The 15883-nt window shown below is 46.7% G+C and overlaps 1 protein-coding gene across 1 annotated transcript in view; it reads left to right on the top strand.

Annotated features, from left to right (window-relative positions):
* Positions 1–1387: 1387 nt before the first annotated feature.
* The window catches only part of RASGEF1B (RasGEF domain family member 1B), a 41426-nt gene continuing 26930 nt past the window's right edge, over positions 1388–15883 (top strand). Inside the window, exons 1-2 of the mRNA XM_062199193.1 lie at positions 1388–1501; positions 15031–15213. Of these exons, the coding sequence (XP_062055177.1) occupies positions 15037–15213 (177 nt within the window). The 5' untranslated portion in view covers positions 1388–1501; positions 15031–15036. The remainder of the gene's footprint in view (positions 1502–15030; positions 15214–15883) is intronic.

The following is a 15883-nucleotide window of genomic DNA, read 5'->3' on the forward strand; positions in this document are numbered from 1 at the left end:
CACTCCGTTCAACCCTCTTCATCTATTCCTACAATACTAGCAATCTCAAGTGCAAGTGACTTGCCCAGTATCATATAGTCTACTCCAGAACCAGAAAAAGAAAACCGAGCTTGAAAAAATGAACAGCCAGCACATCCACAGAGCTGCACAGGACCACGCAGGCCTCCCATCTTGCTCCGCATGGCTGTGTGGCGTCTCATTTCAACTGCACGGTCGCCACAGGGGAGCCAGAGGCTCAGCTAGGTGAGAGCGAGTGACTAAGCCCAGGGAAGGCCCATTTACAGGAAGGAGGGAGGCTGATAGGAACACAAGTCAGACGGGGCTTGCATGACGGAAATGACGTGAGGAAAGAACAGGCCAGGGGGAGCTTTAAACTGTGTCTTCCCCCAGGGACAGGGAGGGATGGTAGGGACCACGCAGCAGGGACAGCAAGGGTTCCTCTGGCTCGTCATCCTGATTACAGCCCTCCGGGACAGGTATGAGTAGTGCCGATGATCATACACCCACTGCTGTTCTCTATGCAGTCTGCAGCTCAGAAAGCCTACTTTCCTTACTCAAGGTCACGTGGCGCGCAGGAGCCAAGGGACCCTGTAAAATGTTCCCGTCTTTGCCTCTTTTCGCTCCGTGTTTCCATTATTTCTTCCCTCAGCCTCCTTTTATGTGCACAAGGTGAGGTGTTGAGGTCTCACCTTCATTTCTAAAATAGTTACCAAGTGTCCAAGGATAGCGTGAGTATGTGGTTCCCATGACAACACAGCCGTTCCTGGGGACCGGCTTCCCGCCTGGCCTCCAGAATCCCGTTTCAGAGCGGCCCTCCTTTGTGAACTTCAGCGCTCGTCATTTCGCGGTGTTTGGGGGTGGCTCGTCGCGCACTGCCTTTCCCTCTCCAGACCGCAGCGCCTGGCCTCATTTGGCCATCGCGTGCCCCAGCGTTGCGCGCCACGTCCTGTGCTTCCTCCCAGCTCTCTTCTGCAAGTTGCACGGACGGCAACCTTCGGCTCGTAATGATTATGTTCAGAGATACTGCACAACGAGTCGGGCCGGTCTTTACAGGTATAAATGAATACACACACACACACACGGACACAGCGCTGCACAAACAGCCCCGGGCAGGTGCACTCAGGGCGTAACGCACGCCGCCTGGGCGAGCCCGACCGGCGGCTGCTGCAGAACGCGGCGCGCTGGGCCCCGGCGGCCTCCGCGGCGTGGGCGGGCCCCGGCGCGGCGGGAGTCCCCGGCCCACGGGGGCTCGCGGGCAGGTCCCGGGGCGGCGTGGGCGGTCAGCCGCGCCGTGATTGGCCCGCGCCCGGCGGGGCGGGGCGGGCGCTGGGGAAGGGGTGTGCGCGGCTGCCGGGGCCGTAGTTTCAGTATAAACAAGGAGCCCGGCGGCGCAGGCCGATTTTCCCCTCGGCTTCCCGCGCTCTTGCGCTCCTGCTCCTTCGATCGCAGTCGTGGGCGCGCGGCAAACGGCCAGGAGGCGGAAGACCCGGGTGATCGGCGGGTAGGTGGTTCGCGGGCCAGGCTGGACTCCCGGCAGGGTCCCGCGCTCGGCGGCGGCGGGGGTCGCGGGACTGTGCTCCGCGCCGATCTCGGAACCCCGCGAGCTGGGCTCTGGGGCTGCGCCCCGCGGCCGGGAGGCGATCCTGGGGCCGGGGGAGCGCTGCGCCCGGCGCCAGGCGAAAGCCCGGGGCCGCGGGAAGTCCCCCTGCCGGGCCGCCGCGCTCCCAACAGGTGAGAGGCTGAGCCGCGGAGCCCCGGGCGGGGATCGGCGTGGCTGGAACGCGGCTGCGTCCTCCCCGACCCCGCACCCAGGCCTCCGGTTGGAGATGTTGGTAGTTTCTGGGGCTCTGTCGGAGTTCTGGTCGCGTCTCATCTGTTTCCCATCCGTCTTTCCTTCGCGTGCACACCTGCGTTGTTTCCTTCTATTTCTGGGCTACCTTTTTCCGTGTGTGTCTCTGTGTCTGTAAGTTTATTTCTTTGTCGGTGCCAGAGGGCGTGGGGTTCGACTCTTAGGAGAAGGGGGCAGGCAACAGAAGCCCTGTACCCCTGACTTTCATCCCTGGTTCACCTGGCGCCCTTGGGAGACACTGAGCCGCATTGCTTTTTGTCTGAGCTCAAGTGAGTCGCCTTGGGTCACCGGCCCGGGAGATACTCATAGGAGGTTGGGGGTTACCTGGGACCCTCGCGTGCTGTCAGTGTGAGGGAGGCTGTCGGACACCCTCGCTGCTGTACAAGACAGGGGTCTCCGCGCGCGGCGCGTGTGCGTGTGCGTGTGTGAGTGTATGCGTTTGGTGCCATTAGAGTATTGCCAACCAAACTGGTGCAGTTCAGGCAAGGGCGACGTAGCTGAGTCTTCTGACTCAGCGGGGAGCCCTGTTGGGATGAAGAGCACCGGGGAGGTCTAGGCAGAGACTTTGTCCTGTGACTGTGAATGCGTGGGTCTTCGCCTGTGAATTCCGTGTGCACGGATGAATGCGCACACACGTTTGTGTATGTGTGTTTGGGCTGAAGCGTCTCCAAGGAGCACTTCGTCAGCAGTGCCATGTGACGACGGTCAGGAACTGCTGGTGTGGCGGATCTATATTTAGCTCCCATGATCTCTCGTGGCCCAGGGGGCGTCTCTGAACTGGGTGCATAGAGGGCAAGAGGCCAGGGACCGGGGAGGCGCTCTTGCAAGACATCTGGCACAGTCAGACTCAGATGGGGTGAATAATTAGTCTTTGCCCCTGAAAACAGTGGCTACAGCTTGGCTTGCGATGGCTGAGCCTTGAGAAAAACAAGGGGCTTTACAGTTAAGCCACATATGTACCTGGTGGGGGATTTGGGAGGAAACAGCTGATCAGATGAGGTTTAGAGCAAATGTAGAAGCAATTTCAAAAAAAAAAAAAAAACGATGAAAAATTCTTGGCTGTTGAGATTTTTTTCAAGACAGGAAAGAATGACAGCTTGTTTGGCCCTGTGATTGTAGGTGATCCTATTTGGGGGTGGGGGGAGGGATGACAGCTGAGGCAGTGAGGACCCAGGGCACTGGTGACAGAGGTCAGAGTTCATGGGCGGTGCTTGCCATGTCATGGCCTGCACGCGGATTTTTTGCAGTGGAGACGAGATCAACCACTGAACAGCAAGTTTCTTGTAGGTATTCTTACCCTGTGTGTCCATCAATCCTTTGTTTTCCTTGGGATGGTAATGTTCTGGCTGCTAAGCCTGCCGGCCTTGTTCTTTCCAGAGGTCTAATGAAGTGTTCAAGTCTTTGAGTTGATTTCTCGCTTGGAGCATTTGCAGCCTTGCTCTATTTTATGTGCTCCGCTAGACCTTTTATCAGATGCTACCGCACTTGCTAGCTTGGGGTCACACTGTCTTGTGGCAAAGAGCATCCCCAGAAAATATTTGGATCTGTTATCTTTTTCCCACAGCTTAGCGTCTCATCTTCTCTATTCTTAAGTGTATATAACCAAATATTTCTAAGTATGTATCATATAGCAATATGTATTTCTATACTAACATTTCATGCTTATAATCTAAATTAGCTCCCAGTTAATGGTGTACAGTAGACACAGTAAGACTGACGGAGTGCAGTCTTACCCGGAGGAAGGGGAAACAATAAGGAAATTGAGTGGGAGAAGCGCAGGTCCATGCGTGTGAGGTGAGAGGTCTGATATGGCACGGGACTCTATGGGATGGTCTGTACCCATTTCCAAAGGCTTCCTGAGGAGTTGGACTTGGGAGGAGCATTGAGTGGTCCTAAAGAAGGTACCCCCTTGGAAAGGAGGTGGGGGGAGGGGGTTACTCTGCCTGCCTTGGGAGGAGCAGCCGGAGTCCCTGAAGTAGGGATTGTCTCTTGATTCCGATGCCACAAATAACAAATGGAGAAACCATTATAACATGTTGTGAAGGCTTCAAGAGGCGACCTGGTCTGTCGAAAATGCTGCTTAAGGTGTATGGGATATTTGCTGGGAGTGGCTGAACTCAGATATAACTTCCTTCCCCTTCTGCTTTTCTAGAACTATGGTTGTCCTTTTGTGGTTTTCCGGTTAAATCCAGGCACACTAGATCTGTCTCCCAGCCTGGTGCTAGGGTGGATTTCTGCCAGGCGCACGAGAAGACCTGGGGCCTTCCCGGGTCCTTTACCCTCTCCTCAGGCCTGCAGATCTGCACGCTGGGGCCTGGAGCTGGTGGCTCCCTCTTGGCTCTGTCCTAACGGCTTCGTTTGGTTGTGCCGTCACCTCATGCGCTTGTACCCTGTCGCAGGAGTGGATGCAGGAAGGGTGAAGTGATGGTGGTTAGATCTTCAGCTGCTTTTTGGGTCCATGGGAGTCAGGAGGGTACAGTGACCTTTCCTTGTGCTGATACCTTTATATAGAGGTTTAGCATTTTCTTTTAAAAAATTTATTGATATGCTTATTTGAAAGACAAAGAGAGAGAGGGAAGGAGAAAGAAAAGTCTTCCTCCTGCTGGTTTACTCCCCAGATGGCTGCAACTCCCAGGCCTGGGCCAGGCTAAAGCCAGGGGCCTGGGACCCCTGTGTTGGTCTCTCACGTGGGTGGCAGGCACCTGAGCCATCCTCTGCTACCTTCCCAGGGACGCTAGCAGGAAGCTGCATGAGACGCAGAGCAGCTGGGACTCCAGCCAGCACTCTGATTGGGGTGCTGGTACAGCAAGTGGCTGCCCAACCTGCTGTGCCACAGCGTGGCCCCAGATTTGACATTTTCTTGGACAGTCTTTGGCTTTGTTTTCTCTGTGAGTTTGAGTGTTAAGAATTATGAATCTCCAAGAAAGTGAAGGTCAAAATTTCCTTTTAGCCTATTAAATTGATGTTGCTGTCTACCAAATTTTTAAGGTCTCTATTGACCAGTCACTTTGTTTTCTTGGGTTTATGTATTATTCAATTTCAGGGTCTATCTGTATCTGGAAATTGTTCAGTTGAGTCCCATTGGATTAGGAAACCCTGGGATGAAAATGAGTTTAAGACAGAGAAAGCACAAATGAGCCTTGTAAGAGAGGAAGAGACTCTGTAGACCCAGTGTCTATCTATTTACATAAAAGAAAAGAATGAGGGGGAGGGGTAAGCATAGCTTTTCAAGAACTTACAGCCAAAAAAGAAAATTATTGCAGTCATCATGTTACATAAGAAAAGATAAGTAGAAAATTCGACTTCTTACCAAATGCCCTCCCTAAGTGTCAGATTATGTTCCTGCTGAAATGAATTGGATGTCGAAACATAAAAGCTTTTCATTAAGGGTGCTCCCGTATGATGTTCTACAATTTAGCTTGAGGTCTATCAGGTACTCATTTTTGCTGTTCATTGTAGTAGCCACACGGAGACATTTACTGTAAGTTTATTTAAATTAAACAAAACGTGGAAGTCAGTTTCCCAGTTGCTCTGGTACTACCAGTGCCCAATAGCTTCCGGTAGCTGGGAGCTACTGTACTGGACAGTGTGGAAGAGGAACATTTCCAAGATCCCAGAAAGTCCTTTCTGACAGCCCTTGATTAGATAATGATGAATTTGATTATCCAGATCATTTTTATTCCTCTGGGAGTTCTCATCAGAGAAGCGCACCGAAGACTTTGGGAAGTGGGACGGACTGGCTTCAGCGGCCAGTCGGCTTTCGCTTGTATAGCCTGAGCCCGGCCGCTTGCCCAGCTCAATAAGCAGAGAACCCTCACACCAGTTCCTCTGTATTTTTTTTTTCCTCTTTGCTTTTCTAAACCTGTCCCAGCTGTTACTGCTGGAAAGCCCCAACCCTTTCAAACACAGGGAGAAGGAGCCATCTACTGTTCATGTCAGGAACTGCATGAAAGTAGCAGATGATAAACGTACTTAAGGCTTGATGAATGACAACTTGTATTGGATATTCAAATCCCACACAGTGCAGCCTTATCTCTTAGGAAAGTTTTAGAGGACCCTCCAGACCTGTTTAGAGTTTCTGTGTGCTGAAATGCCATTTTGTGTTTTGATAAACTTCTAACAACATCACAAGACAAAAAATAACAAAGCTTTATTTTTCTTCCTGGGAAACCAAGGGTGGTAACCCTTTGAGTCAGAAGTCCCTTGCCCCATCAGCTAAGAACTACTGTAGTAGCATTGAGAACAAATCAAGCAAAATGCAAGTTCATGTTTTTGTAAGGGTGTTTATAACTCACAGAGAGGAGAAATAATATTGCATTTCATTGTGGAGAGAAATAGGACTTCCAGCCTCAAAAATACTGATGTTCCTCCCTTAAGCTGATGTCCCCAAAGCCTCTGGGACTCAGTACCAAAGAATGTACTTATCTCGGAGTTCCTTACTTTCTGTCCACATGCCAAAGAAGTGAGCGGATCCTGAATCGCCATCTTAGAGTTATTTTCCTCTCAATACAATATTTCCTTTTTCAAGGAGCTTAGCAAAGGTGTAGCACTTTGACAGTTTCCAGAGATGCTAATAGAAATATCTGTTGTCAGGATTTCCCTGTCTGAGAAAAGAAATAAGATAATCCTCTAGATGTTTTCAAGCTCAAAATAAGCTCTGTTTTTAGAGTCAGGAACTTGACTTTTGCCTTTCACCTGGACTCAAACCCAGAGTTAGATTCACCCTCGAAGGGTACAAGCTTTGTATTCTTTGAGCAATGCCAAGAGGGAGCTAGAACTGAAGAGGCTGGCTGGAGTATGCCTTATAATTCAGATCTCTGCTACTCACAGTGAAGAAACCCACTGTTGAAGGTTTATCCATGGTGCAAGTTCCTTTGAAATCCAGATGGGAACTGAGGAACCAGCAGATCCAAGATATTAAATTAAACTTCTCCCCACTAAACAGATCTGCTCTCTAAGTTCAGCTCTGCTTCAGAGTTCCTCTTTCTTTGTCATAGGTCCTTTTTAGTTGAGATACAAGCCCAGCATTTGAATGGAAATTAAAGTATTATGGCCAATGCAAAGGCGTTGACTTTAGCAAAATATCTCAGTAAAGCACTGTGCCATGAGATATGGTTTTTTCAAAAATATTTTTCTTTCTTTTGACTCCTACATTTTCTATCTCATTCTCAGGAGTGTAAAGGAAGTGCTGAGCTGGCATTCTGGTAGGGATTTACAAGGCACCTGTAACGAACATTGAGGGATAGCTTTTGATTTAGGTCCCACACCATCTTTTCCTCGACCTCTCTTCCAATTTGAATTGTCACCTGAAACCACCTTATCCTGGTGCACCTGCTTCGTCATAAATAACCGTGCGCAACAGCAGCCGCTGATTCAGACACAGGCTGCTGTTTAGAAAGAGGTAGCTTTTCGTCTGGTGCTGTCGTTGCTCTGAAACCATTAGGCATGCTTTTCAAGTCCGTTTGTCCCATTAATCACCCAGAGCTTGCTTCCTTGCCGCCGGATCAGTGTCAGCCTGAACTTTTTCAGGGTCCTTGGAAGAACATGATATATCTTTGTGACGGAATTAGCTGGCCCTGGAAGATGCCTCGGCTGTCAAGCAACATTTCAGCTTACCAAATCAATTTCAAGAATGAATATTCATCGTGTGTACCTGGGTTGGATATACCTTTACTTCCTGGAGGAAACCTTTCCAACACACCCTGCCCTCTGTACCCTAATTTGGGGGGCTCTAAGCTTTCCCAAAGCCCATTTCTGTTGGCTGTTGCCTCACTACATCTCCTCCTGCCTCAAAGTTCTGCCCAAAAGCCGTTTGGCGTAGCTTCACTCAAACCTAAAGAGTCCCCACTCTTTACTTCTCTTTAACTCAGTTTGATTGCAGCTATCGGGAAACAAGTATTTCTGGGTGTTTGAGAAAGCTGGATGTGCTGGGCCAGGGTTCCCTTCAGGGCTAGCAAGCTCTACTCTGTGGTAGAGAACTAATAAATGGGCTCCCATGCAAGCCGGCACAGCGTCCACTTATTCCGGGGCTGGAACTCCTTGAAAGTATGATTTTGTGGGGGGATGGGAAGAGAAGTTTGTGATCTCCCTAAAAAGTTAAGAACCACTGAATAGAATAACATTTGGAGTTGCCAGAGACTGGCTGACAAATGAAACTCTTTTGTAAAGTGAGAACACTCGCAAGATGAACCTGTATGATTTCTAAGAAGTTAGCACAGAGATTCCCCACCCAGCCACCCAGGAAATGACTCCTTTGCAATTTGACTTAACAGTAAACAAACGACGGAATTTGACTTGCTGCTATGTCAATTTGCCTTGCTACTTTTGGGAAAGACTCAGCTTAGCCTTGCTTCCTGGAGCAGTCGTCAGCAAGTGGACTTGATAGTACCCAGAGAAAAATACGGCCGTGCGTGCCCATGTCCAGTACTTTGGATCTGAGTTTCTTTCTTAACAAGAACTAAGCCAGTGTTTGATCTTCTGAGCCTCACTTTGCATTTCCAGAACAGGGCTAATGACCTGGACATAGGCTCTGAGTAATTCTAAACCAACAGGAGCCCTTGGTGTGGGTAACAACAGGGGAGGTACTTGAGAAAGAACAAACCACTGTGTTTCTCTTCTTCGATATTTAAAACCAAAATTCACACACAGTACAGTACTCTCTGTACCATGCTGCTGACTTCTGTGTTGACCAAATGCTCTGTCACACAGGCAACAGAGCTTTCAAGGAAAGCCTAGGCTGGCCCCTGGCTACCAAGTGTCCAGATGATTCTGTATGATTACCGTGACTCACTTCTTTGTCTGGTTTTTTTTTTCTAGTTATCTACAAAATCTATACAAAAAATATTATTGTCATTTTACTGCCCAACATCCCAGCCATCATAAGATGCTCTGTTCTTTCATATGTTGCTAAAAACTCCCTGTCAGCTAAACATGTTTTCTTATCTCTCAACTGTTTTCATGCACCTCGGTTTTTACTTTGTATTTTTGTTTGAAGTACACGTTAGAATCTCTGAAATCTCTTTGTCCCCCTGTGCTTTGATTACCAAGGTCAGTGGCTTTAATACTGCTGTTGACAATGTGACTTTAATGAGAGTAATTAATGCTGTTCATGTTTCTTTGGAGCCAAGATTTATGTAGAACAAGTAAAACATATAAATTATCCTAATAACCTATTAGATGGATTCAAGACACATTGGCAGGCTTTTTCATTTTACGGCTAAACGTTAGAAGTTCAAAGAAGACCATTTGCAGTCTGGCATGATGTAGTGCAATAAATTTGGAACCTAGGTTTGAAACCCTACCTCTCAACGGTCCCTTCCTTGATGTGTAACCCTTGATGGATAACCTTGATGTGCAGCTTTTCTGAACCTCAGCTTCTTGTGCAGTCAAGAAAGTATAAGGCTACCTGCCAGATGGGGTGTAGGGGAATTCAGAAAGGCATGGTGGCCAGGACACTCTTGACAAGTGGGAACCAGTGACATTTCCAGAGCATTCCGTGCTGTGGATCTCAGGAGTGGAACTTGCAGGGCAATTCAGAGAAGCCAATGCTGTGGAATGGGGACACCTTTTCTGGCACATAAGATCCTCTAGTGAGAACCTATAGCTGACAGAGGGAGGAGGAATTAAGGACTGGAAACGTTGTCCAAAGCACACGGAGAGGTGCAAAACTATGACGACTGTGCACAAAGAAGGGTCTGGAGTCTCTGTCAGTGCATTGCATCTCTGCACGTGGTTGATGATTGCTCTGCGCAAGTACAGCAGTCAGGGTGGCTCCTAGAAAATGAAGCCCACCGATCAGCAACAGAGCTTTGGGCTAATTAGTAGGCAGAAGATGGGCTGTGGCATCCTCTCTTCTTACAATTGATTTTTCAGGCAAAATGAGCTTTAACCCCAAACCTTGCTTTGGTTTCCATGACTATTTTGTAGCAGTTTCTTCTGGCGCCTTGTTGGAGAGTGCTAAGTGTTGATAGTGTGTAGCTCTTCAAAGAAATCTTGTGAGTGATCCATTTGCAAAGAAATAGCTCTAGGTGACAAATTCCAGATCCTTCTCACTCACCCACCTGTCCCCAGGCAACCACTGCTAATTGATTGCAGTTGGAAAGTGAAATGAAACCTACTCTCTAAAGCCTGGATCAGATGATGTCTGTGGTCCCTCTGTCTGTCTTATTTTCTGGAGTTCCCAAGTACCAGCCACCCATCTCCTGCAGGCTCTGTGCAGGCTAAGTAGAGACTCTCGGAAAATTCATGGTTCTTGGCAGAAGAAATCCCAACTGCGAGGACAGAATGAGTTCCTTTTCTCAGCCTGCATATGAAGGCCACTATGTACTTTGTTAATAGCTGTTGGCTTTTTTAACCCAGAGGCAACCAAATCCAGACAGAGGGCTTTCCAAGGTGGTCAGAAGTAACTTCCAGGTGCTTCTCATCTCGGCTCCTCGGCTGTCCATTTTAGGACATTCTGATTTCTCAGGCAAGGGTAGCTTGATTCTTTTCTTCCCACAAAGGACGGCTCATTTACAGCCATTTTTTTTTTTATTTTTAACTTTTATTTAATGAATATAAATTTCCAGTGTACAGCTTATGGATTACAGTGGCTTTCCCCTCCCATAACTTCCCTCCCACCCGCAACCCTCCCCTCTCCCGCTCCCTCTCCCCTTCCATTTGCATCAAGATTCATTTTCAATTCTCTTTATATACAGAAGATCAATTTAGTATAAAGGTTTCAACAGTTTGCACCCACATAGACACACAAAGTGAAACATACTGTTTGAGTACTAGTTATAGCATCAAATCAAAATGTACAGCACATTAAGGACAGAGATCCCACATGAGGAGCAAGTGCACAGTGGCTCCTGTTGTTGACCCAACAAATTGACACTCTAGTTTACGGCACCAGTAACCACCCTAGGCTGTCGTCATGAGTCGCCAAGGCTATGGAAGCCTTCCAAGCTTGCCGACTCTGATCATATTTAGACAAGGTCATAAAAGACAGAGTGAGAATAGTAACCAATGATCCTAAGAGTGGCATTAACCAGGTCTGAACAATTATACAGCATTAAGTGGGGAAGAGGACCATCAGTACACACATGTTGGGAGTAGAGCCATTGGTGGTAGAGTAGAGGTTATGATTACAAAGGAATGAGGCCCAAGTACGCTAGACAGGGTCTAGAACAAAGGACAGAGTCATTATTAGAGGAGCTAAGAAAGGTGCTGTCTAAGCTACAATTAAGTTTTCTGATTGAGAGGCAAATAGAACCTGATAGAAGGGGCTTGATAATAATCTGGTGGGCTTTAGGCCTTGTAAGTTAAGAGGCCCAGACCTATCTATCTCTTCACATGGGGTATATCCTAAGGGAGGTGTGAACCTCCTAGGGGAAGGCACTCTGTTGACTTTCATTACTTGGCTGGCCTGGGAGGAGAGCTGGCCAGGTAAAGGCAGGTGGCAACTCTAACAAGAAATTTACAGTTCTGCCTGCAATGTTGCTGACCCTACTTGACCTCACCCTCAGCTGCAGTGGTCACTTTGGAAGTTGGGCTGAGTGAAGGGCTTTTCAGCTTAGAGCCAATAAGATCTGTGGCTCTGACCTGGGCATCCTTCGACTCCAGGGCAGGTCCATTTCCAGTGATCCAACTCTTGGCAGAGCTGCCAGGGCTCTTCACAAGCTGACTTCTGCTGAAGCCCAGGCTTACCTCATTGAAAGCCACTGCAGTGGACTGGCCTGTTGGGTCTCCTTGAGGGCAGATCACTGTATAGATCAGCCATTAATAGGCCTGCCACCCATTGCTTCTGATGCCTAGCTTTCTTTTCCTCCTGGTTTGTGTTAAAGCAGACCAGAGGATGCAAGTCATGGGAGTGCCCGTGTCCCATCTCTAATCTTCGGTGGCCTGAACTACAAGTCTATAGTCACAGGCATGTTCTGTAGTAGTTTTTCTAAGGTAGACAATGCCCATGAGGAAAATTATATTCTCACTTTAAAACTTTCTTTCCCTTTGGTCTGAAAGGGAGGTTTTTTCTACTTACTGTATACTTTGCTGATGGCGAAGTGAATATAGCTATGAGATTATTATTTAAGTTCTTATTTTGGCTATGCTATTACAGAAAAATGTTAGCCATCTCTTTTATAAGGTCTAAAGATTAAATTGTGCGTCCTACAGATTCCTTCATAATAGATTTAGTTTCCTATCTTGAAGAGAATAGAGAAATGAAAGAACAAGTTGGGCTTAGAATAGAGAAATGAGGGAGCAAGTCCTAGATCGCTTGCTGACAATAGCAATATCACATGAATACTTAGCAAACCGTTTCAACCATTAGATAACAACTTAAGAAAACATTTACCAGAAGGTCCAATGCCTTCTATAAATTTTAAGAATCATGTATTTGAAAATACCTCTTAAATATCTAACATGGTGTAGTTTGTTTAACCAGCAAACTTAAGCACAACCATATAAAATGTTTTTAGTTTCTTTCTACCTACAAGTTTAAAACATATGATACATAGATTCAGGTCACTCAAATTAAAATGTATCTTTGATTGATTTTAGCAGCTTAAATTTATGGACAATCTTATCTATAAGCCATTTAAAATAAGACTCTTAATAAAATTTCCCCATGTGGACATACAATATGTACACACATTTAACATAGCATAATAGACCAATATAGCGTTTTTAATAATAGCTTTTAAAATCTTTAACTCTTTTTGTAGATTGCCAATTGATTTGAATTGCTTTTTTAGTAACCTCAGTTAACCATACTTTCTCTCAGTTGGTACTGTTAATACATTATTGGCTTCATCTGTTTACAGAGCCATCCCAAAGTACTGAATACAATGGAAGTGGCTGGAAAAAGTCCATAGGAACCCATAGGAGGACAGCTACACACAGAACCAACAACGCTTTAGTTTTATGAGCAGCAAATCATATATAACTGTGGATGACAAAAGACTTTAAGTCACCGTGTTTAAAATTATAAACTCATAGACCAAATTTGATCTTGTTACAAGGTGATTATTCAAATCTTTGAAAATAAGCACATATTTACATAACCCATAGATCTTAATAAAAATTCAGCTGTTTTTGAACAATTAGAATTTAACAGACATCAAGAGAACACAATAGATTACTTTAACACATTGCTTTAACAGAGCATCAGAGTTTAATTCTATGTCAAAGATAAATTGAGCTTCCTGTGATCTTTTGCTCATTTACAGCCATTATATTGCATCAGGCTTGTACTTGTGGAAAACTGGCTACCTGAAGAGTACTGTGCCCATTGCCTTTATAAAATATTCACGTTGAGTTATTTATTTAACTACAGTTCCCACGTATGAGTTCTTCCCAACTAAGGGGATCTGGGTGACACTGTGCTAACATTGCAGCCCATCGCACCTGATCCTTTGGCCCCAATAGCCATGCCCTACCCAAGCTAGGGGTGTGGAACCTGTGACCTTGATACAGACAGATCCTCCTATAAAGAGTGGTTCTTAGTAACCACTTTGCTTCCCATCCGTGGCTGTTTTTCCATGGGCCTCTAAGTTCGCCCTTGGCACTGGTGTGTGGCTGGGATAGAACACCCAGAGCGGAAGTCTTGTTTTGATTTCTTTTTCTTGATACTGCTTTTCCTAAATGCCATTTCACCTGCTAGGTTGGCTTTACTGTTGGTGTTTGCCCCCTAACACTCCAGCCCTGACCGACCCTCTGGTGAGTCTCCTATTCAGGGGGCTTTGCTCCGTGTCCATCCTGAGCTGTAGCAGGAGCAGATGCACCCGGATTGATGGATGTGACTTCTCTGGCCAGGCTCCACACCCCACCCGCATTTAGATGCAAATATCTTTTGGTATCTTGAAAAGAAGGATTAGGCCAGGTTGTGTCCTCCTGCAGTCTCCCCACTCCCTGTGAGCACAAGGCCTGCAGTTTGGCTTCTCCTCATTGTTTGCCTTCTGAAACCCTGAGTCTGGGCAGCTCTTGAATGCCTTCATTGTCCAGGCATGCTGCCAGAAACCAGGAGTCTATTCTCCAGGCCTGGTGCTTTGGCCCTAGAAATCCAAGTAATAACTTAATAGCCTCTGGTCTCTGCTGAGCGCCCTGTGACAAGGGCTTTGTGAGTTGCAAAGCACACAGATGGAGAGGAGCAACTTGTCTTGGGACTGTCACAGTCCTCCTTGTTGCCCATCAGGTGTCTTCCTAGCCTGCATATTTACTGAGAACTGACATTCCCAGAATTGGACTCCAAGCACTGAAAATAACAATGTCCGATCTTCTGGGAAAGCCTAGGGCCTCCCACTGAGTGTCTTGATGCTTGCATACACAGGAGGGGGCTTCAAAAAGTTCATAGAAAATGCAATTACAAGAACATTTATTTTGGTACAAAAGAAGTTTTAAGATCCATACATAGTCTGCTCATTGTATGCACTCTCCATTAGCTTTTCCAAGTCCCCCCCCTACATACATAATAAACACACCCACATGCACTGTGTATTTACTCCATTTGCAAGTTAGCTTTCCCAGCTTCTGTTTTGCTTGTCCCTCTTGGGTATGCTGTACCTCCTCCCAGCCAAATTGGAAGGCTTCCTCATTTCCACGTAGTGCACCTAAGCAGTCCAGTCACCCTTCACAACCAAACATGAAGGAGTGATACCCAGATATGGCAGCCAGAGGCTTAAATGGAAGTCTACTTTCACTCTTTCAGGCTGAGCATTTTAAGGTATTTGTATGAGATTGATGCTCAGAAGTATGCGTACCTGTGGCACTCAAAGAACGGTGTGGTTCTTGATGCACTATCACCTGTGTCAGAGCCTAAACTCAATTTTTTAAAGATTTAATTTATTTTTACTTATTTATTTGAAAGGCAGAGTTATACAGAGTGAGAGAGGTTGATCTTCAATCTGCTGGTTCACTCCCCAGATGGCTGCAACAGCCAGGATTGAAGCAGGAACCTGGAATTCTTCGCTGCTCTCTCAGGAGCACTAACAGGGAGCTGGATCAGAAGTGGAGCAGCTGAGACATGAACTGGTGCTCATAGGATGCTGGCATCTCAGGCTGTGGCTTAACCTGCTGGACCCCATATTTAAAAAAAATAAAATCGCCTGTGTTCCTCCTTGCTCTTAAAGCTTAGCGCCAGTCTAGTTGGCTTTTCCTTCCGCACTGCAGATTGCTGACACCGCGCTGTCTTGTCTTCTTTGTAGGAAAGCATGCCTCAGACGCCTCCCTTCTCAGCGATGTTTGACAGCAGTGGCTACAACCGAAACCTCTACCAGTCTGCCGAGGACAGCTGCGGAGGGTTGTGCTACCATGACAACAACCTGCTCTCCGGGTCCCTGGAGGCCCTCATCCAGCACCTGGTACCCAATGTGGACTACTATCCCGACGTAGGTGTTCACTTGCTTCTGAAACACATCTTCAGTGTTGAGCAGAAATTATAATACAGTAGGCAGGGACCGGGAATTCCTCTAGTAAATTTTTTCCAGTAAGAAATTGCATGTTGACTGTTGAGATCAGTTTGAGCCTGAGTGTGAGTCAGATTTTGGTGTAGTCTAGTTATCAGTTTCTTTTCAGGGTATGTACCCCATTGTAGGCAGTCCAGGACCATCTATATGAGGTCTACATAGAGTTGTCTCACACATACACATGGGTCCTTAAATAGAAATGCCACAAAACATTGGATACTCCCAGAATATCAAATGCTCCTTTGGTTTTCAAGACCATCACTGTGCTGGAAAAAGTGAACATAGCCGGGGGAAGTAGGTGGAGAGAGCACAATATTTATACTCAAAATGTGGTTCCTTATAGATTGGACATCAGATGTTGTGTTAGCTTTTGTTTTATGGTGATAACTTACATTCATACACATTCTAATTTAGGGCATTCATTTTGTGTTGTCTCAGTCTTTATATTACTACCAAGAGGATGGAGAGGAGAAAACTGAAATAAAGGGTGCTGAGTGTTCACTCATGGTCTCACTCCCAGCACCAGGGAGCAAACCCAAGGTTTCTTTCTGGAGCAAGTGATTTCTACCCCCTTCCCTTATACTGCAGCTGC

The sequence above is a fragment of the Lepus europaeus genome, chromosome 8 (genome assembly GCF_033115175.1).
Source record: "Lepus europaeus isolate LE1 chromosome 8, mLepTim1.pri, whole genome shotgun sequence".
NCBI lineage: Eukaryota > Metazoa > Chordata > Mammalia > Lagomorpha > Leporidae > Lepus > Lepus europaeus.